Below are 23,492 nucleotides of genomic sequence, written 5' to 3' on the forward strand. Positions count from 1 at the left end.
GTAATTTTTCTCATGTTGCTAGAGTTGGAGTGTATGAACGGGGGGGCAGAGTTTTCTTTATGCATTTGGGGAAAATCCTCCAGTGCTTCTCCTCCCAAAGCAAATACCAGTTTCAGAAGTGTGATTTCCCTAAAGACTATATTATTTGGTTGGTAGTATATAATGCTTCTGTGTTTGCTCTACCATGCAATGGATCAGATAAAAATTATCATGCCAAATGGAGTCTAATGTATGGGTGAATCACTTATTCTCAGCTCAATTATGTCTGAATTTTTGTAATGACCAGTGGTTTTTCACAAATAAATTTGACTGACTTCTTCATCTGGATTTGAGATACAGTGGTACCGTGGGTTACATACACTTCAGGTTACATACGCTTCAGGTTACAGACTCTGCTAACCCAGAAATAGTACCTCGGGTTAAGAACTTTGCTTCAGGATGAAGCAGCGCGGCAGCAGCGGGAGGCCCCATTAGCTAAAGTGGTGCTTCAGGTTAAGAACAGTTTCAGGTTAAGAACGGACCTCTGGAATGAATTAAGTTCTGAACCCAAGGTGCCACTGTAATAAGAAACAGAGTTGGATGCCATCCATATATTAATGACACCTCACTCCAGATCTCTGGATGCCCTCACTTAGAAGTTGCATGGGTATGTTGAGTAGCAGAAAGACAGAATATAGCCCTCTGGGAACCAATGGCATAAACATCAGGAACCCCAGCAGTAGTCATTCAGCACCATGTTCAAGACTTGACTGTCAACACAGGAATACAACAACCATAAGTTGGTGTCCCCACTTTCCATACCAGACAGTTATTCAGGAGAATACTGTGGATAATGGTACTGAAAACCACTGAGATGTCCAGGAGAATCAGCATGGTCTCACTCCCCCTGTTTTTCTCCAAGATAGAGAGAAACCTCATATGTTCCTGAAGAGGAGTCAATCAACAGATAAGCTCCCCTGCTGGTAGTAGTTACAGGCAACAAGTCACAGCATGAATAAAATTCCCTAGTTGTTAAGACCAGCAAGCCAGCCTGATGTAGAAGTTTTCTTAGGACCAAATGAGTGTGTTCTGAGCCACTCTGGCTTATTGATGCAAAAGTCTGCCTGAATTTGACACTCCTGTGGCCAGAGTTGGGTCATAGTGCATCCATTAATAGAGAATCCTAGATTTGTCTTGGACCAGAAGCTCTCTTTGTGCAATACTTTGATTACTGGAGGCTGAAGAATGAAGTTTCAACAGTGTCCCCTGAATTGCAGGTGTAGAATTGGAAATTGGCTAGCAGTAGCCTCTTAGCTATCTTTCTTCTCCATAGCTGGAGAGGAATCGGAGCCTGTGCAAAAGTGAAGAGGAAACAGAATATGAATTGCCAACTGATGTCAGCAGAGCAGGAAGACAGCCCAGTCTGGCAAGGATCCAAGTATTAGAAGCATAGTGAATGCAAAGTGAGCAGAGGCCTCTCTCTTCTCAATAAATCTGTGGAAGCGAGGAGAACTAGCAGTCCCACAAATCAGTCTCTGTGCCTTCATTGAAGATCAAGATTGAACTAAGGCAGCACATTTTTTTGGATGCTAGTTCTATTTTACACTGTTTTCATTGCCCACCAGAGAATATTGTTTTAAGTGCTGTTGAGCTTAAGCTGTAAAGCTTCCTTTAGAAGTTCCGCCCAGTTACACGCATGTGCTGAAGATCCTTGCCCTGTGAGTGGTATTTTGAAAGTGTTTTTTGGGAATGGGCTTTTCTAAGCAGTGGGTGGATATCCTTGACCTCCATGTGCCCTTCACTATTGCAAAGTCCCTGCTCAAATGTTATGTGACACTGCAGACATTTATTCAGCACCTGCAAAAGACATGGGGGAAAGGTGGTTGGATTTCTTTATTTTAAAGACTTTGTTATGAAGGTGAAATAACAACCCAGTGAGAAATATGACAGGAAATTTATTTTCTTACAAAACAACAAAACCCATCCTGTCCAAAGGCATGGGATTGAATTACATCACAGCTTGTTACATTCACACTTACGTCCCCTAAGTTGTTGTATTCCAGTTGTGTGGCAATTCCAGTTGTGTGCAAGCACAGCAACCAAAGAAAGTCTGTAATGTGGATGAGGTCCTGTGCCCTCTTCTTCTGTGCTGTATATAATAAAAGTATGGCAAGCCACAAAAAATGTGGTCTTTTCATTTTGTTCCCCTTTCTGTTTTTAGCTTAGTAGTCAGGTTTTTTTTTCTATCCATGTTAATTGCCAGACTTCTTTGGTCCATGTGGTCAATGCACAGCCTCTAAAAATTCCAATATCTAGCTATTACTGCCTTGGCTGCTAATAAAAGCTGGCCAATAAGATGCTTAAAATGCAGATTCATATTGACCACTAGGTAATGATTAAGTAAAGGCGACTATGCCCTTTGATTATATTTTGTGCAGTTATGCCTCTAATTTCTTTCAACAGTTCCTCTCAGAATGTAGCCACCTTTTCACAGGTCTGCCCCATGTGGTGATGTGAGCCCAACACCACACACACACACACCCTCCAACAAGATGGTTTGTTTCCACAAGGGGCAACAGCACACGAGGCTGCTTTTCAGGATTCAGCCTGATCTGATTATATTCAATGAAGAGAAGAGACTTTGAACCAGTGTGGCTAAATCTCTTCCTGCCACTCTCCTTAGCTCTGTGAAAAGAGGATGGGGTAAAATCTTTTATGCAGATGATAATTAGAATGGTCCTTAGCACATTGATTGCTCTGACAGCACTCTCTGCTGGTAGTAGCCCTGGCCTAGGTGCCTGTTTTCTCTCTTTGGCTAAATCAGATCTGAAGTGAACAGAGCCTCTCCTGTTATAACAGATTTCCTTTTCTGATTGCCAGAGCCAGGAGCTGTGGGGCACCTGAGTTTCACTGAGATTCTGGACACTTCGCTCAAGGTCAGCTGGCAAGAACCTGTAGAGAAAAATGGCATCATTACAGGCAAGTATCAGCAAGCAGCCACTTACAAAAAGATGGGGAGGGGAATAGGAGAAAAAGAAAGAAACTCATTGCACTACAGTGATCAATATGGCCAGCTTTTATCGAGATCTTCTGGCGGAGAATTCAAGCTTGCCGCTACTACTATTTAAAGCTTGAAGAGTCAGCAAAGGTGTGTATTGAGAGGTCATTGGGCAGTTACAACCAGCTCACAGTCATGGCCTCTAGAAAAGTTGTCTGTGGGGCAATTTAGCTCCCCACATCTATATGAGCTTGTAAAATCTCATGTCTCTCCACCCCTATGACATGCACACGGTAGTTTCTGTTTCTCTGCAACTCAACGAGGTTGGAGAGCCACTGTTTCCAGTTTTCAAGACTTTTTAGGGTTGCATTTATAACAAGGACATCATAATCCATTAAAATCTTAATCTTCATATTGGCCCTCTGGGTCTGGAAAATGTTAGTTCCCTGTTGACCAAAAATTCCCTTTTTTCATGTATGATGTGCTCCAAAAGAATGTGTTTTCTTTTGCTGTCAGTGGCAGAGGTTTCACTGGGCCGTGCTTCTTTGCTGTTTATGCACATGAAACTTGTGACCTTTGGAATGCAAAGACACCCTTTGTTTCATGATTGGTAATCCACACAGCAGCAGATATTTCTCCCACTTATTTAGGCAGAGACAGCGTGGGTATTGGACAAAAAGCTTTATAGAGTTTTAATAACCTTCTGTGCTGCGCATATTTCTCACATGCATGTGATTTAATTGGGTCTATGTGTATGCCTTGGACCCCACTACCTGAAAGATTGTCTCTCCCATATGGACCTGCCTGGCTGTTAAGATCCTTGAATGAGCACCTTCTCCCAGTCCTAGCAACATCAGAGGCCCAGTTGGTGGTGGCACATGAGAGGCAGGGCCTTTTCTGTGGCTACCCTCATACTGTGGAATTCTCTCCCAAGAGAGGCCAGACTTGTGCCCTCCTTGTTATCCTTCCCCTGGCAGGCTAAGACCTTCCTGTTCAGACAGGCCTTTGAAAACTAAGGTGAAGACCATGCTGACCACAGGGCTGCCAGGCCAGGCCAAAATGTATTTTAATGTTGCTGTTGTTTTTAAAAATGTGTTTTGGTGTTTTTTGACTTGGATACTTCCTTCTATGGAAGTTATATGGTCACCAAAAAACAATAAAATCTGCTTACCTGCCTGCCTGCATGAAAGTGATCCCAACAACTGCTGGAAGCTTTCAACTCAAAATGTGGCAACTGGGCAATGAAATCATACCCATGTGCTGAGCTCAAGCACCAACCAACTTATGGTATGACCTCCTCAGAGGTGTGTTATGCCCAAACTTTATTGAGAATTTGATGACAATTAAAGACCCATCTCTTTGCCCAAACTTTTGAGAGGGGTGAGGTGAAATGCTGATTGGTGGATTGCTTTATTCATTCCCCTCTGCCATGTAGATTTATTAAATGTTGCATTTTTGGTTGTGTTTTAGACTGTTAAATGTGGTTATTTGTGGTTTTTGGTGTCAAAACTATATGTAACAAACCAGTAATGATTCCATCATGGATTCTGTGTCATGTCGTTGTGGGTGTGTTATGAAACATTTCCCCCTAGAGAAAATCAGGGCTAGTCCATGTGGTTGCTAGAAAACAAAAACCAGAGAACAAGATGAAACAAGATGGCCCTAGCCAACGGGGGTGGAAGCAGGTCCTATGGAAGCTTTGAAGCTGGCTTAGTAAGGTGACAGTTCGTTCTATACCTGAATCAAATTATTTTAGGAAAGGGGGAGGAAAGTGAAGATCCCTTTTATTTATGAGGAAATGTAGGCCTGGAGACATGTCAGGCAAGGTTTATAAGGAAGAAAAAGTTCCCCTGTTACGGTGAACATTGCATTTAAGGCAGGGAGATGGGAGGTGGCGAAATCATTCATTTCCCTTGAATGGTTCAGTGGCTTATCCAATGCTGCTTAGAAACCTAAGAGTGCTTAGGAGGCTCCCACTTCATCACTTCGGTGCATGGATGTCATTTGCTGTGACTTGGTTTTTAATTCTAGTGTGCGGAATGAGAGGAAAGCGCAGAGGGCCTTAGGAGGGAGCAAGCCAGCTTTGGTAAATTGCCCGTTGCTCTCATTGTAAATTTCAGTATCTTCCTCTCTCCCTCAGCAAACTCTGATTTATGAGGGCCTGGATGCAGACGGACAGTTTGTGATTGGATGTACTGCTCTCTCATACAGAATTTACTCCAGATCAACAGAAAATTATTTCTGAAACTCTTCTGGTCATTAGTTTCAGTTAGGCTGTAGCTTATGGAGAAGGGGCTAATGCCAGAGAACAGGAATGCTTCTTCTCCTGCCTGAAACTGGAGTCAGATAAAACCCAATTGCCTCTGCCTCTTCAGTTCTTCTAGGATGCTGCTCATCTTGTGCAGTTTCTGCCTTTTAAAAGTTAGAAAAAGTCTCAAATTTACTTATCATCTTAATTCTCACTAATTTAGTGGTGCACGATTATTTATGATCTAGCATCCTTTCTTAGCATTCAACCAAATTACAGTATTTTTTAAAATAAATCTTGAATTTCTTCCAATCTTCTTCAACCCTCTCCTCTCCCAGGTCTCGGATTCTGCCAGTCATCTCGGCTAGTTCCATATAGTCCATCAGTTGCATCTGCCACTCTTCCAGTGTGGGTAGTTCTTGAGTCTTCCAGTTCTTAGCGATGAGTATCCTTGCTGCCGTTGTTGCATACATGAAAAATGTTCGGTCCTTCTTTAACACCTTCTGGTCGACAATGCCCAGAAGGAAGGCCTCTGGTTTCTTAGGGAAGGTATACTTAAATACCTTTTTCAGCTCATTATATATCATTTCCCAGAAAGCCTTCACTCTAGGGCAGGTCCACCAGAGGTGAAAGAATGTTCCTTCAGCTTCTTTACACTTCCAACATTTATTATCAGATAAATGGTATATCTTTGCAAGTTTAACTGGGGTCATGTACCATCTATATATCATTTTCATTACATTTTCCTTCAAAGCATTACATGCAGTGAAGCTCAACCCAGTGGTCCACAACCTTTCCCAGTCCTTGAACATAATATTATACCCAATGTCCTGTGCCCATTTTATCATAGCTGATTAACCATTTCGTCTTGTGTATTCCATTTTAACAGCAGGTTATACATTCTTGAAAGTACCTTAGTCTTTGGTTCTAACAATTCTGTTTCTAGCTTCGATTTCTCCACCTGGAACCCTAGCTTTTTATCATTTTTAAAAACTTCATTAATCTGAGCATAATGTAACCAGACTCGCACTTTATCCTTGATTTTCTCCAAACTCTGCAATTTCCAGTTGTCTCCATCTTTTTCTAGTATTTCCCAATATTTTGGCCATTTGGCCTCCATATTGGGTCTTTTTCGGGCCTTAGCTTCCAGTGGTGAAAGCCACCTTGGAGTTTTATTCTCCAATAAGTCTTTGTATTTTGTCCAGACATTAAATACTGCTTTCCTGACAATATGGTTCTTAAAGGCCTTATTGATCTTAACCTTATCATACCATAAGTATGCATGCCAACCAAAAGCATTGTTAAAACCTTCCAGATCCAGTACGTCAGTGTCCTCGAGAAGTAGCCAATCTTTTAGCCAGCAGAAAGCTGCGGCTTCATAGTACAGCTTTAAGTCTGGCAGGGCAAAGCCCCCTCTTTCTTTCGCATCAGTTAATATTTTAAACTTGATTCTGGGCTTTTTGCCCTGCCAGACAAATTTAGAGATATCTCTCTGCCACTTCCGGAAGCACTCCGTCTTGTCCACAATCTGTAATGTTTGAAACAAAAACAACATTTTTGCAATACATTCATCTTAATAGCAGCAATTCGGCCTAACAAAGAAAGCTTCAATTTTGTCCAACTGTCCAAGTCTCTCTTAATTTCAGACCAACATTTTTCATAGTTATCCTTAAATTGACTCAGATTTTTTGCTGTTATATTTACCCCTAGGTACTTTACTTTTTTAACCACAGTTAGTTCTGTTTCTCTCTGAAACCGTTCTGACTCTGTATCTGTCAAATTTTTTCCCAACACCTTAGTTTTCTGTTTATTTAGTTTAAATCCCGCCACCCGACCAAAGTCTTGTATCAGTTGCAATACTCTTTTTGTACTAGATTCTGGCTTCTGCAAAGTCAAAACTAGGTCATCTGCAAAGGCTTTAAGTTTATATTGTTTCGCTCCGACCTGAATCCCTTCCACCAACCGGTCCCCTCTGATCATATTCAAGAGCACCTCCAGAACCGAAATAAATAACAGAGGGGAAATCGGGCAGCCTTGTCGTGTTCCTTTTTCAATGTTGAACTCTTCTGTAACCACATTGTTAACTATCAATTTGGCCCTTTGTTCTGAGTATATTGCGTCAATCCCATTCTCAAACCTCCGTCCCACTCCCATTTCTTTTAAATTTCCCTTCATAAATTTCCAAGAGATATTATCAAAGGCCTTCTCCGCATCTATAAAGATTAGCACTGCTTTTGTATTTATGTCTGTTTGCAAAAGTTCCAAAATGTCAATGATGTTCCTTGTGTTAGCAAACATATGTCTACCTGGGAGAAAGCCTGCCTGATCTTTATGAATTACTTCATTTAAAACTCTTTTAAGTCTACTTGCCAAAATGTCTGCAAATATTTTGTAATCCACATTTAGAAGGGAGATGGGACGATAGTTCTTGAGTTGTGTCTTTTCAGTTTCAGATTTTGGTATCAATGTGATAAAAGCTTCCTTCCACGATTCCGGCGCCCTCTTTCCCTCCATAATTTCGTTGCTGACCTCCATCAATGGTTGAATCAAATAGTCTTTTAATGTCTTATAATACTTGGAGGTCAGGCCATCTGGCCCTGGAGATTTGCCCAATTGCATGTTCTGAATGGCTTGTTCAATCTCTTGTCGTGTTATTTTATTGTTCAGGATTAATCTGTTTTCTTGTAACAGTTTTGTTAGTCCGTTTTTTTCCAAAAATTGTTTAATCTCAACCTCCTCTTGCAGCCCTTGAGTATATAATTTTTTGAAATAACTCTGAAAACACTTTCTAATCTCCACGGGGTTCTGAATGTTTCTTCCTTCAATTTCTAGGTTTGTGACTGTATTTAATTTTTGTCTCTTCTTCAACTGCCACGCTAGCAGTTTCCCACATTTGTTTGCCGATTCAAAAGTTTTTTGTTTCATTAATTTGATCTTCCACTCTATTTCCTGGTTTATCAGTTTAGAATATTGTGCTTGATGAAGTTTAATTTCTCTCAGAATCGGCTGTGATTTTGGGTTGGATCTTAACTTCTTCTCTAGTTCTTTAATTTTCTCCAAAATCTTATCTTTCCTCTCATTTTGTATCCTTTTCTTTACAGTATTCTGTTGTATCAAGAACCCCCTCATCACCGCCTTACTTGCGTCCCAGATAATTCTTTTTTCCACCGTAGTGTTCATATTTATCTCAAAGTAATCCTTCAAAGCTTTTTGGGCCTTCTTGGTGATCTCCTGATCTCTGAACAAATTGTCATTCATCTTCCATCTAAAGGAACCAGTTGGTAGTAATGTCATATCCATCTTCAGTGCATTATGGTCGGAGCAGGTCTTTGGGCAGATTTCCACTTTTCTGACCTTGGGTGCCAGACCTCTAGTTATCCATATTTGGTCGATTCTTGTCCAAGTCAGCTGGGCCTCAGAGAAAAATGTTCCTTCTCTTCCCAAGGGGTTCTTTATTCTCCAAATGTCAATCCAGTCCATATTGTCTGTCATTTCAAAAAAAGTCTTTGGTAGTCTGCCATCTTTCGTAACGTTTTGGCTTTGTGACTTATCCATATTAGTTGATACGACCCCATTCATATCTCCCATCATAATGATGTTGTTATATTCCAGATAGTCCAGCATAATCTCATGCAACTTCTTATAAAATTCCGATTTCCCTTCGTTTGGTGCATAAATTCCTAATATCAAAATCTTCTCTCCTTGATGTTGTATCTCGATTGCTAAGATTCTTCCATGTTCATCTTTAAATAAAAATTTAGGTGACAGGCTCTCTTTTGCATATATCACCACGCCTCTCTTCTTTACTCTGTCCGAAGATATAAATTCCTGACCAAGTCTTTTGTTTATTAACACTTTTCTGTGGAGCCTAGTCACATGTGTTTCTTGTAAGCAAATAATGTCCAATTGTTCTTTTTTTTAATATATGAAAAATTTTCCTTCTTTTTTCCGGAATGTTGCAGCCATTTATATTCCAGCTCAAAAGTTGCAGAGACATCCTGAATAAATCTGTTTAGTTTCCTGGGGGTGGTACCTTGTTCGCTGGGTCTTCAGAATCCAAGGGTGCAGGTTCCCCTGGTGCTCCTGGCCCAGAAGGTTGTTCAATTCCTTTTTGAAGGTCCTCTCCGTATGTAGTCAGAAATTTATCTCTGTCTTCCAGTGTTCTAATTTTAACCTTCTTCCCTCTAAAGGTAAAAGATAATCCTTGAGGAAATTCCCACCTGAAGATAATTGAGTTGCTCCTCAACAGTCTAACCAATTCCAGATATTCAGATCTAAGATCAAGCAGCTGTTTAGGAATGTCCTTGTAAAGTTCAATTCTTTTATCCAAAATGTCCAGTGACTTTCCGTAGTGTAGGCCTAAAATCTTGTCCCTTTCCTCCTTTGATCTCAATATTATCAAACAGTCTCTGGGCTTCTCTTTCTTTGTAAGTCTTCCAAGCCTAAAAGCTGATACAATTTTAAAGTCTTTTTCCTCTAATTTCCAAAACTTGGAAAATTCTTTAGTCAGAAACTCAGCCAAGTTGCCTTCTTCCACTTCTGGTAAAACTATAAACCTTTTGGAGAACTTATAGATTATATTTAAATGAATTTGACATAAGAGTGTAAACAAGATGATAAATTGCTGGCAAGAATTGGCAATGATGTAAATGGGAGCGGGAGGCACGAGGGAGTCCAAAGATGTTATGAAAAGATGTTATGATATATGTTATACTGTTTTTTTTTTTATTTTTGCATTTATGTTTGAAAAATCCAAATAAAATATTATAAAAAAAAAGTTAGAAAAAGTCGAAGAGGCAGATGGAAGGAACTTCCTTCCATCTGCCTCTTCCTTTGGACTTCATAGTTTCTTCTGCAAGTTCAGTTCCTTCCTAGCAAGGTTGGGCTCCATGTGCTTTGTTTTTATCTGGTTTGGCTGGACTCCTTTTCAGACGTAGAACATTTGGTGTGTTGATGGTGGGGTTTTCTGCCTGCTCAGGGCCAGTTCATGCAACCATTGTGGCAGGGTGACAGGATAAAGCTTTGGCACTTCAACTGCTGCAGAGCTCATCAGATGGGCAAGCAATGCTTTTGAAGATAACTTTCGTAAGGATAAGAGTGCAAAACAAAATATCTTGCCCTCACATAGATTTTTGTGGTCACGTGGCAGTAGAGGCTCATGGAAAAATTGAGTGTGCCATACGAAATCCAGCAATTATGTGATGCAAAACAGATAAGACTTGCATTGGTAAACATTCAGCAATCTTTTTGACCTTCCTGAAAGACACTTTTACTGTTAGAAATCACGAGTTATTCCTTTATATATTTTATGTCTCTACCTCTGAGACCGTTTTCAGATAAAAGATAGTAGATGATGGTGTATCACGTCAAAATCATCATTATTTATCCTTGAAAATACTATCCCACCCAAGTTTTTCATTCAGCAAGTCTGGAAGGGCCAATGTGGTTGTTTCATGACCAAGCTAGTTGCTGGAGAGCTGTCCTCTCTTACGCTAGTGGGCTTGAATCACATCCTATTCGCATCCCTTCAAGAGTGTCCTGTACCTTCCTGCCCTGATCCTAATCACCAGGGAAGTTGCAATCAAGCAAACTTTCCCAACCAGCTCTCTCTCGGCTGTCACAAGAAAGGTTCACAAATGTGCTCCAGAGTTAATAAAGTTGTCACCAGGGGTTCAGAGGAGGGAGAGAGGAGAACAAGCAAAATCAGAAGCAAAATTGAGAAAATTGGGTTACAGACAGTCTGGAAAGTTCACCGAAGGCAGGCAGAAATGAAAGGAGCAAAGGAGTGAATGGCTTAACAAGCAAGTCTACAATAGAAAAGTGAGGTTGGAGGGTCAGGTGCTGCACAGATAAGGACAATGGCTTTGCTGTACAAGGTTGGAAAAGGCAAGATAATGATCCACCCTGCTTAAAAAAGTGTATGCAAGGGCAGCTGTGGAGATCTTTCGACTTCCGAAGCGCGTTCAAAAACAGAAGCAATTACTTCTGGGTTTTTGGCGTGCAGGTTCCAAATCATTTGTCAATGGAGATGTTCGAGAACCGAGGTTCCACTGTAAAGGTCTGGGCTTTAAAGCTCAGTATCTGAGCATTTGGGATTTTTTTATTTTTTATTTACTGCTGAATTGGAGCAAACAGCAATCTGCAGAAAAACTGGTTGTCTTTTGTTCAGTAAAACACAAGTTTCTGGGGAAAGCACTGAGATAAAAAAAACAAAACAAGCACTCAGACACGAAGCTTTAAGCATAGACTTGTGCCAAGAAACATGGCACAAAAGGAAGTGTTTGTAAGCCCCTCCTGCCAGCAACTGAAGATGCCACCATAAGCCGGGGACAGAGAGGGAGGGCTGTTTGTCCCTGACATTTGTTTATACCTGTCCTATACTTATAATCTGGTTATGTGCTGCAGGAAAGAACCCTCAAACCTGGATGTTGGGGAACCTGTTGGTTATGCATGTGGGAATAGCTACTTGTGGGAGGAGCAGAGAAATAAAATGATCCAGAAATAAAATTTCCTGATGCTTGAGGCGGATGTTGAAGAAGCAAGAACTGAGCTGCCACTGAGTCGCCCTTGGGTTGCAAACACAGCTGAGGGCTCTGTAGGCATGTCACTCTCTGAAGCCCCATGGGCAGCAGAATGGGCAGGTGAAGCTCCTTCAGCCCAGGGGGCAGGACCCTTTGCTTTGCTGCATTTGACACCAGCTTAATGAGCAAACATTGCTACATAGAAAAGTGCTTTTCTGTTTAAGGAGAGTATCAACACACTGGAGGCTCCTTGGCCAAGTCACTGAGCTGTTCTTTGAACAGATTTTTAAGACTGCACAGGGAACAGGCGTGGAAGACGCCTCTGATAACAGCTGCTTGATTTCTTTGTCCTTTTTTCCCCTTCCCTTTCCAGGCTACCAAATCTCCTGGGAGGTGTACAGCAGGAATGAATCGCGTCTTGCTCGCACTCTTGCTAACACAACCCTTGAGTACAAAATTACAGGCTTGTCATCTCTCACCACTTACACGATAGAGGTAGCGGCAGAGACGTCAAAGGGGACCGGCATGGTCACTTCATCAACCATTTCGTCTGGTGTTCCTCCAGGTTGGTAAAAACAGAAATCGGAACAGCCCCAGAAATATTGTTGTGTGATGGGTATAATTAATTCTTCTTCTATTTTTTTTGAATGCCAAAGGATCACAAGGGCTACTTACAGAAGTAAAGTGAAAAATGGAAATGCAGGAGATATATTTACATTGGTATATCTTTCATATTTGCAATGGTCTGGTGCATGGTTGTCATATAACATGATTCAGGGAAGATTTGGGTGGGAGGTTATACTGGGGCCTTTTCAAGGCTAATGGTGAAATGAGTAGTTAAAGGAATCGAGTCCCTGCATTAATGTAGTGCCCTTAACTCTGTGCCATTGCATCTACACCTTCATGAATGCCTTGCAGAGGCTTAGAATCTGGACTCTAGCAAGCTGCTGGGGCTGAGGAGAAGGAAATAGTCTGAGCTGAGATATTCCTCCCCTCTCCTACTTCTCAGGGATGGTAGCCCATGTGGGGAGTTGAGTGGCAGGTGAGATGAGGAGGCACTCAAACCACTTTTAGTGTCTTGCTATCCACATACAATGACCAGAATTGCATCATTATGCATTTATCATGATTATTTTGTTTCACTGGCAATCCCATTTCTACCAAGGAGTCACTTGCTTTGAGGTATTATCCAAGCTTTGAATGCACATAGAGCTCTATAAGATATAAATATTCTTCTGATACCCATAGCAGAGAATGGTTCATCTTCAAAACTTCCAGACAATGTCCTGGTTCAGAGTCAATAGTCCTGTTACTATCAATTCTTGGAGAGTGACAATGGGGAAAGGAATTTCGCCTTCATGTCCTCTTTGTTGTTTCTTTGGAGGCCAGAGAGAGAAACAGGATGTTGGACCAGGTGGGCTCTTTTGCGATCCAGTAGATCACTTCTGATGTTCAGATCTGCCACTGGAAAATAATAGCCAGATGGGTGGGCAATAAATAATAAAATTATTACTACTACTACTACTACTATTGCAGCTGTTCAAGCTGTTGAAATGTTGAGCTGTGTATTTATCCCCTGACTCTGTGTTCTTTTTCTCCCTCTCTTTCTGTTTGGTGTGTTGCCATATATAGAGCTTCCTGGTGCACCATCCAATTTGGTCATTTCCAACATCAGCCCCCGCTCTGCCACCCTTCAGTTCCGGCCTGGGTACGATGGGAAAACATCCATCTCCAAATGGATAGTGGAAGGCCAGGTATGCCAAATATTTGTGGATGAGGTTTAAGATTTCCATTTTAATTAAGTAATTCTGATGAACTAAAAATATGATCACATTTGATTTTAAGCTGCTAGAGTATGACCACGAGAGTCTCCTAAAAACAACTTGAAAAGGTTCAATATCGAAGTTGGTGATTCACCTCAAAAAGATGTTGTTGTTGTTGTTTTGTTGCAGCATCAGATTCACAAGAGCAATATCTCGTAGGCTCTTGGCTGTGCGTTCCTGAGTGAGGGCTTAGAGCAAATGTACCAAATAAGTATACAGTGGTACCTTGGTTCTCAGACCCCTTGGTACTCAAACAACTTGGAACTCAAACACTGCAAACCCAGAAGTAAGTGTTCCAGTTTGCGAACATTTTTTGGAAGCTAAAAGTGCTCTGTTTTGAGTATTAAGCTTCTGTACTGAGTGCCACACTTCCGTTTTGAGTGTTATGCTGAGGTCTGTCTGTTTTTGCTATTTATTTTGCATTTTTGTTTTTGTCGATTTTTTCTTTTGTTTTTCTGACTGTGTGGAACCCAGTTCAGCTACTGATTGATTGACTGATTATGTGACTGCAGTACATTGTTTATTGCTTTCATTTTATGGATCAATGGTCTCGTTAGATAGTAACATTCATGTTAAATTGCTGTTTTAGGGGTTGTTTTTAAAAAGTCTGGAACAAATTAATCCATTTTGCATTGCTTTCTATGGGAAAGTGCACCTTGGTTTTGGAACACTTTGGTTTTGGAACGGACTTCTGGAACGGATTAAGTTTGAGAACCAAGGGACCACTGTAGTTAGCAAGTGAGCTGATGGGTCTGCCTGGCTTGCAGGGGAGTCAAGAGGTTGGCTTTTCTGCTACAGGGAAGTGGTAACAGGATGCCTGTTAAAAAAGGGGATAGATGTTTCTCCACTAAGAAGGAACAGAAATTGCATACAGACAATGAACAAGGCTGGCCTTCCATTCTATTCAGAGAACAGAGGCAAAGGTGAGAGCATTTACTGTTGCCTTTAAATGCACCGAGTTGATAATTAAGAGTGTGTAAGCTATTAGCTTTCTTCAAAGGGAGAGCAACGGAGAAATGCTAAGAAATGCATTTAGATGAAAGCTATTTTCAAAAGCATGATCTTCTTGCTTGGCTGTATAAAAATATTTCCATCTTGAGCACTTTATTAAGGTTTGATGCTTATGTCACTATCAGCACATTTGCAATTGTACAGGATCTAAAAATATAAAAATGTGCCTCAGCTCACTGGCCTTGGGAATGATTATTTCTCTCTCTCTCTCTCTCTTTCAATCTCTTTCTTTCTTTCTTTCCTCCTTTCTTTCTTTCTTTCTTTCTTTCTTTCTTTCTTTCTTTCTTTTAATGGATTAGGCAAGTTTATGGAAACTAAGTCTGTCAACGGATAACAAATGCAATTTATTGTCCATGGTTTAAAGTCAATGTACCTCTGATTGTGGTGTATATGATAAACAATAGGGGCACCACAATTAGCACCCCACTAGAGATTTTTCCTATTCTTCTGATTATTTCTGATTTCTTATTATTTCTGATTATTTGTGCCCATGGTGGTATTGGGGTGGTTCTACAACATCCTGCTTTCAATACTGTCTACACCTGCAAAAGTTTGAGGCTACGCGGCTTTGCTTCCAACCTGTGCATGTCCCATAATTTCCTGCTGAAATCCTGTCACTTTTCATACCTCAGAACTAGTGAAGGAAGATGAAATCCTTTAGAAATCCACAACTAATGTTCTTTGTTGCATCTCTGACACCTTATAGAATATACTCACAAAAACCCAACAGTCTCTAGTCTAGAGGGACCCTCCATCATGCCCCCTTAATGAACTTCCCAAGGCATCTAACTGGTTGCTGTTGTCGTTTGCATCAGCCAGTTTTAAATTGGAATGTTGGAATTCTGCAACTGGTTAAAGGTAAAGGTAAAGGTACCCCTGCCTGTACGGGCCAGTTGTGTCCGACTCTAGGGTTGTGCGCTCATCTCACTTAAGCGGCCGGGAGCCAGCGCTGTCCGAAGACACTTCCGGGTCACGTGGCCAGCGTGACGAAGCTGCTCTGGTGAGCCAGCACCAGCGCAGCACACAGAAACGCCGTTTACCTTCCCGCTATAAAGCAGTACCTATTTATCTACTTGCACTTAAGGGTGCTTTCGAACTGCTAGGTGGGCAGGAGGTGGAACCGAAAGATGGGAGCTCACCCCGCCACGGGGATTCGAACCGCCGACCATATGATCGGCAAGTCCTAGGCACTGCGGTTTTACCCACAGCACCACCCGTGTCCCCTGCAACTGGTTAGAGACTAAGAAATACTCAAATGTTGTGCTGGGTTTTATGATTTGAGAAGGAAGCCTCTCATGTAAGGAAGAGGAGAGACATCATACCAAGGGATATTATCAGAAACCAGAGCAGTGCACGGAAATGCCGTTTACCTTCCCACCGGAGCGGTATCTATTTATCTATTTGCACTTTGATGTGCTTTCAAACTGCTAGGTTGGCAGGAGCAGGGACCGAGCAACAGGAGCTCACCCTGTTGCGGGGATTCGAACCGCCGACCTTCTGATAGGCAAGCCCAAGGCTCAGTGGTTTAGACCACAGCACTACCTGCGTCCCTAATGCCTACCTAGTACGATATAATTCAACAGGTGTAGTTTTCTCTATGTGGAGACACCACGGTGGAGAAATCTGTGCCTTGTGCAATTCTGTGCCTCTCATACAATTGTATTCAAATGCATTATTGAATACTACTTTATTTGACATAAGCTGTTCATTTCAAAGTTACGTTTTTATTGTGACTTTTTCATATTGGATCAGATTGTTGAAAGGTGTGTGATCTTTGTCGTTTCTTCAGCTTGTAAGCCGCCTTGCTTATAATAATAATATCAAATTAAAAGTGAATAATAATAATAATTTATTATTTGTACCCCGCCCATCTGGCTGGGTTTCCCCAGCCACTCTGGGCGGCTTCCATAAAAACCAGAAATACATTAAAATATCACAGATTAAAAACTTCCCTGAACAGGGCTGCCTTAAGATGTCTTCTGAATGTCAGGTAGTTATTTATCGCTTTGACATCTGATGGGAGGGCGTTCCACAAGGCGGGTGCCACTACCGAGAAGGCCCTCTGCCTGGTTCCCTGTAGCTTTGCTTCTCGTAATGAGGGAACCGCCAGAAGGCCCTCGGCACTGGACCTCAGCGTCCGGGCAGAACGATGGGGGTGGAGACGCTCCTTCAGGTATACTGGGCCGAGGCCGTTTAGGGCTTTAAAGGTCAACACCAGCACTTTGAATTGTGCTCGGAAACGTACTGGGAGCCAATGTAGGTCTTTCAAGATCGGTGTTATGTGGTCTCGGCGGCTGCCCCCAGTCACCAGTCTAGCTGCCGCATTCTGGATTAGTTGTAGTTTCCGAGTCACCTTCAAAGGTAGCCCCACGTAGAGCGCATTGCAGTAGTCCAAGCGGGAGATAACTAGAGCATGCACCACTCTGGCGAGACAGTCCGCGGGCAGGTAGGGTCTCAGCCTGCGTACCAGGTGGAGTTGGTAGACAGCTGCCCTGGATACAGAATTGACCTGCGCCTCCATGGACAGCTGTGAGTCCAAAATGACTCCCAGGCTGCGCACCTGGTCCTTCAGGGGCACAGTTACCCCATTCAGGACCAGGGAGTCCTCCACACCAGCCCGCCCCCTGTCCCCCAAAAACAGTACTTCTGTCTTGTCAGGATTCAACCTCAATCCATTAGCCGCCATCCATCCTCCAACCGCCTCCAGGCACTCACACAGGACCTTCACCGCCTTCACTGGTTCTGATTTGAAAGAGAGGTAGAGCTGGGTATCATCTGCATATTGATGGACACCCAGTCCAAACCCCCTGATGATCTCTCCCAGCGGCTTCATATAGATGTTAAAAAGCATGGGGGAGAGGACGGAACCCTGAGGCACCCCACAAGTGAGGGCCCAGGGGTCTGAACCAGTGTGGTGTAGTGGTTAAGAGTGGTAGTCTCGTAATCTGGGGAACCGGGTTCGCGTCTCCGCTCCTCCACATGCAGCTGCTGGGTGACCTTGGGCCAGTCACACTTCTCTGAAGTCTCTCAGCCCCACTCACCTCACAGAGTGTTTGTTGTGGGGGAGGAAGGGAAAGGAGAATGTTAGCCGCTTTGAGACTCCTTAAAGGGAGTGAAAGGTGGGATATCAAATCCAAACTCTTCTTCTTCTTCTTCTTCTTCATCCCCCACCACCACTTTCTGAACACGGCCCAGGAGGAAGGAGCGAAACCACTGTATAACAGTGCCCCCAGCTCCCAGCCCCTCTAGACGGTCCAGAAGGATGTTATGGTCAATTGTATCAAAGGCCGCTGAGAGATCCAGCAGAACTAGGAAACAGCTCTCACCTTTGTCCCTAGCTCGCCGGAGATCATCAACCAGCGCAACCAAGGCAGTTTCAGTCCCATGATGAGGCCTGAATCCCGATTGGAAGGGATCCAAATGGTCCGCATCCTCCAGGCGTGCCTGGAGTTGTTCAGCAACCACGCGCTCAATCACCTTGCCCAAGAATGGAAGATTTGAGACTGGGCGATAGTTGGCCATACTGGCCGGGTCTAAAGATGGTTTTTTAAGAAGCGGTTTGATGACCGCCTCTTTCAGCGGATCTGGGAATGCTCCCTCACAGAGAGAAGCATTCACCACCCCCACAGAGCCCATCGCCCAGCCCTTCCCGGCTGGCTTTTATTAGCCAGGATGGGCAAGGATCCAGGAGACAGGTGGTTGGTTTCACGCGTCCAAGCAGCCTGTCCACATCCTCGGGGGTAATGGATTGAAATCGATTCCATGCAACTTGACCAGACAGAGCTCTAGCACTCTCCCGCCCCAGCCCTGCTCCCACGGTGGTGTCTAGCTCCTTCCGAATATGAGTGATTTTATCTGCAAAAAACTTTGCAAAATCGTTGCAGGAGATCTTGGGGTCTTTACAAAGCCCCGGTGGTAAAGGTGGTTCCGTTAAATTACGAACCACCTGAAAAAGTCTCCTGCTACTATTTTCTGCAGATGCAATAGAGGCGGCGAAGAAAGTCTTCTTCGCCGTCGCTATCGCCACTTGGTAGGCTCGACGTTGAGCTCTAACCTGTGTCCGGTCAGATTCGGAGTGAGTTTTTTGCCACCGACGCTCTAGCTGTCTCAGCGATTGTTTCATCGCCCTCAGCTCCGAAGAAAACCACGGAGCTGTCTGGGCTCCATGCAATCGGAGAGGGCGCTTCGGAGCCAGACAGTCGATAGCCCTGGTTAACTCCGCATTCCAGCGGGCCACCAGGGAATCAGCTGAAAGGCCATCAACATGGGATAAGGCATCCCCTACCACTCTCTGGAAACCATTTGGATCCATTAAGTGGCGGGGGCGGACCATCCGAATTGGTCCCACCTCCCTGCAGAGGGGAAGGGTCGCGGAGAAGTCCAGTTGCACCAGGAAGTGATCTGACCATGGCACTTCTTTTGTTTCACTTTTACTTAGTGTCAGATCACCCACGTCACTAGAGGTGAACACCAGGTCTAAGGCATGTCCATGACTATGAGTTGGGCCAAACTTATTCAGGGACAGCCCCATGGAGGCCATGCTTTCCACGAAGTCCCGAGCAGCCCCTTGTAAGGTCGTGTCGGCATGGATGTTAAAATCCCCTAGGACAACCAAACTAGGTGTCTCCAGGAGAAAATCCGCCACGACCTGAAGCAGCTCAGACAGGGAATCCTTGGTGCAGCGGGGAGGTCGGTACACCAAAAGGAATCCTGTACTGCCCCTATTGCCCAACTTCCAGAACATGCACTCAGAAAACTAAATCTTCCCAGTAGGACGCCTGGTGCAAGCTAGTGACTTCCTAAAAATCACTGCAACCCCCCCTCCCCGCCCACATGACCTGGGTTGCTGTGCGTAAGAGAAACCTGGTGGGCAAGCAGCGGCAAGGACAGGCCCATCTGCTTCCTCCAACCAGGTCTCTGTCACACATGCCAGGTCAAGTCCTCCATCCACAATCAGGTCGTGGATGGCAGTGGTGAAATGAAATACAGTGAAATGAAATACAGTGAAATGAAATACAGAAGTGAAATGAAATACAGTGGTACCTCGGGTTACAGATGCTTCAGGTTACAGACTCCGCTAACCCAGAAGTAGTAACCCTGGTTAAGAACTTTGCTTCAGGATGAGAACAGAAATTGTGCAGTGGCGGCGTGGCAGCAGCAGGAGACCCCATTAGCTAAAGTGGTACCTCAGATTAAGAACAGTTTCAGGTTAAGAACGGACCTCCAGAATGTACATCTTAAAGCTTCCCCCCCCCCCCACACAAAAAAATACACCCCTGGGCCTTCCTCATCCTTAATCTGTCTGTATGCATTATTTAAGAATTTGCCCCATTAGGGGAATAAAAAAATCAATCCAGGATGTGAAACAGTCAGCAAGATTGAAAGATGACTTCTCTTCTTTTACTCTTGAGCTGCTTCAGATTTTCATTTTGTTTGTTTGTTTGTTTTTGCAGTGCAGTAAAGGAAGTGGTGAAATAGCTGGAAGACTTTCTTGTTGTGAGATACTACATAATAGATATGTGGCAGTCTATAAATAAATTGTAGAGATCTTTGTGAATGTTCAGAAGAAAGAAAGCCACAACAGGAATTGCAGACACACCTCTAGATCTGAAGTCCAGCTCGCTGAGGAGTTTATCTGATCCTCAGTGGAGAAATCTGCTTTTAGATTCTGTTTCATGAGTTTCTATGCTAAACAGGCTGTCTGGGTGTGTGTGCGTTAAATTATAGGCCACAAGGGGGTAGTACAGGATGAATTGCCTTTTACAATATACTCCCAATCACTCATGTGCCTGAGTAATGAAATACTCTAGAGTTTTCTCACCTTAAGTCTTTAAGTGTGCCTCAGAGAAATACTCCTCTCCATTAGCTCTGAACAATGTCCCTCTTTGTTTCTGCGGTGGTGTCCTAGATTTATTTATTTATTTCCAACTGGCCGTTCCTCATTTATTCTCCTGTCAGGCAAACTCTGCTCCTTCCTTCCCACCTACAGATTTCTATAAATAATATTATATGGTGCTTTTAAGATTAAATGCTGAATTCCTGAGACTATTCCTTTATACTGACCATTCGTTGGTAGTGAGGTTACTTCCAGTTATTTGGTCCCTTTTGAATGATGCATACAGGCATTCCATTTCTTCTTCTTCTTTGGCAATCTCTCGTAGCCGAGTAAGATTGTCTTCCATAAACACGATTTTAAAAGTGAGTCCGCAAGTGATTGTGGAGGCCAATTCTGGATCCACACATCCTTCCACGGTGGAGTCACAGGTTTCCGGGCAGGAGTTGAACATGGTGTTTCTCCCTCTTAGCACGTTTCTCCCTTGCGTCCTGAGTTCGAGTGTCTTCAAAGCCCATGGCACCTTGGTAAAGGCTGTTCTCCAATTGGAGTGCTTGCAGGCAAGTGTTTCCCAATTGTTGGTGTTTATACTACATTTTATATATATATATTTGCCTTGAGACAGTCTTTAAACCTCTTTTGTTGACCACCAGCATTATGCTTTCCATTTTTAAGTTCAGAATAGAGTAGTTGCTTTGGAAGACAATAATCAGGCATCCACACAAATGACCAGTCCAACGAAGTTGATGTTGAAGAATCACTGCTTCAACACGGGTGATCTTTACTTCTTCCAATACACTGGCATTAGTTCTCCTGCCTTCCCAAGTGATGTGTAAAATTTTTTCGGAGACACCATTGGTGGAATCTTTTGAAGTTTCCATTTAACCTTTACCTCGGCATGTGATGCTGAACAGTATCCAGGTTCCAGGGCATCATGCTGATGTTGTTCATACCGCAGATCTCAGTCAGCACATAAGCCATGGTTACACTGCAGTGCATTGCTGAAACAAAATTCCCTGCACCTTTGGGAATGGTTGTGACACTCACAACATGCAAGGAGGGGAGAGTGCTCTCCTGCTTGGCCACTGCGAGAACTGGATAATGATGGACTGGATAATGATTGGCCTGATCCACCAGGCTCTCCCTATGTCCATCTTGGCTAGCAGCCATTTACAGTCTTATCCGTCATGAGCTTGTCTAATCCTCTTTTAAAGCCATCCAAGTTGATGGCTCTCACCCTGTGGGAGGGAGTTCATGGCTTAACTAAGCACTGCATGAAGAAGTACATTCTTTTATCTGTCCTGAACTTTCCATCATTTAGCTTCTCTGGATGTCTGTGAGTTCTAGTGTTGGAGAGAGGGATAATTATTTTTTCTCTTACGCACTTCTCCATGCCATGTGTAATTTTTCTCACATCACCTCTCTCTCGCCTTTTCATTTTGGTGGCCCTTTTCTGAATCTTTCTGCTTCTTTCCTTCGTTTTCCCAGCGTCTTCATCTTAATGGTTTCTATTCTACATTTTGCTTTAAAAAGCTACACCGGGTACATTTGTGTTGAGATGTATCATTCTTAAACTGCAGAAATAAGGATTTGTATTGGTGTTTGGGTGTTCCATGCAAACCATTCTGAAGACATAAGAACAGTAGCCTGAAATATAATGCCTGCTAATCCGAGCCAATCTTTCTTTATCTGCTGCCTCTGGCTTTTTACAGCTCCAAGTCAATTCCTCCTTCCTTCGCATCTTGCTAACATTTTACTTTGCAAGACTCAGTTTTAGAGTTGGTCTGTTCTTTTGTCATTCTAAATCATGTGTCTGCAGTATACTTGGAAACAGCCTGTGGTTTGCAAATTGAAAGCTTTTACTCTGCATCATTAGACAGAATCAGAGTTGGCATCTGGGTGTTCCTTTAACAATAGCACAAAATTCTTCAGTGTGCTTCTTGTCATAACACTTGCTTGAAGGACAGTGTGTTTCACCAACAGAAATAGAATTTTCCCAAACTGCAAAATTAAAATGTACTTAATTTTAAAATGCTTCTCTCACATTTCAGAGGCACAGCAGTTCTGGTATTATGAATCTCTCAGGGCTTACTCACCCTTTACATTTTTGTAGTCAAATACAGACCCACGGATAGAAAATACACAGAGCTCTTATTGAGCATGAAGACTGTACCTATATTACATTTGTTACACAAATATCCAAAATGCCATAGTCAGTAAAATATCTGTTGGAACTCAAACTATGACAAAAATGTAAGATCTAACAAATGCCTCCATTGCTTCGCAGACAATTTCATTTTCCACAAGCTGGAAGAACTGGCCCTTGTGAGTCGAGGGCCCGCCACCCACAAAGGAGTATAAAAAGACACAAAGACACATTATTTTAGGTTAATGAGCATAATTAGGCCACAACTTTTATTGGTTACAACATGTGAGTAGTATTGGCTTAGGCACTGGATGAAACAGCAATACAAGACTCCACAGGAGTCATATCAGGGTTAACAACCAATGGGAGGAGCTTGTTGATGCAAATACAACTGGAAGCTCCCCCATGATGTCACGGGGGTCGTGCCATGGCCCTAGTCACCAGCAGGGCATCGGACAGGATCCACGACCTCCGGATTCCTTTAACAGAATACCCAAAAGAGGAGGGGTAGATGATGGCCCATACCCAATCCTCCAAGACAGCACACATATTCCAGTGCCTAACTGCCAATACCAGAAAGTTGTGACGAATTCCTACGAGGTAGGCAAAAGAACCAAGAGGCTGGTGCCAATTTGCCAACTGGATAAAAAGAAGTCTTACCAGGCCCCTTGGGCAACCAAGGCAACCAACCAGTCCATAGCAAGGTCAATACGCAAAAGAAGCTGACCTAAGAGGGAGGGAGGGAGACCCAAAGAAAGCAGGAACAGGCTGGGAGCAGAGGGCTGCTGCGGCTGTTTAAATACGGCTAGCCCCACCCACCAGCCTGCCCTATTGGTCAGCTGGAAGGCTTGGCCACAGCAGCAGAAGCAATCAGGAGCAGGGAGCCGAGCACACCTCCCTGCCTCAGTGGAAAGCTGCTCCCGCTCACAACCC

General features: G+C 43.2%; 1 protein-coding gene and 1 long non-coding RNA gene across 7 annotated transcripts in view; one reads left to right on the forward strand and one right to left on the reverse strand.

Moving 5' to 3' along the window:
* SDK1 (sidekick cell adhesion molecule 1) overlaps positions 1-23,492 on the forward strand; it is a 595,311-nt gene that overhangs the window by 436,878 nt on the left and 134,941 nt on the right. For all 6 annotated transcript variants that reach the window (XM_081839463.1, XM_081839466.1, XM_081839467.1 and 3 more), the window contains exons 20-22: positions 2,860-2,958; positions 12,120-12,311; positions 13,379-13,500. In XM_081839463.1, coding sequence (XP_081695589.1) covers positions 2,860-2,958; positions 12,120-12,311; positions 13,379-13,500 — 413 coding nt within the window. The remainder of the gene's footprint in view (positions 1-2,859; positions 2,959-12,119; positions 12,312-13,378; positions 13,501-23,492) is intronic.
* LOC309329377 lies at positions 1,917-23,344 on the reverse strand. Its single transcript, XR_014151101.1, has 3 exons — positions 23,220-23,344; positions 4,502-4,597; positions 1,917-2,931 (listed from the first exon to the last, which is right to left on the reverse strand). It is a non-coding gene; the product is annotated as an uncharacterized lncRNA (long non-coding RNA).

Source organism: Podarcis erhardii, assembly GCF_964252035.2.
Source record: "Podarcis erhardii genome assembly, chromosome: 14".
Lineage (NCBI taxonomy): Eukaryota > Metazoa > Chordata > Lepidosauria > Squamata > Lacertidae > Podarcis > Podarcis erhardii.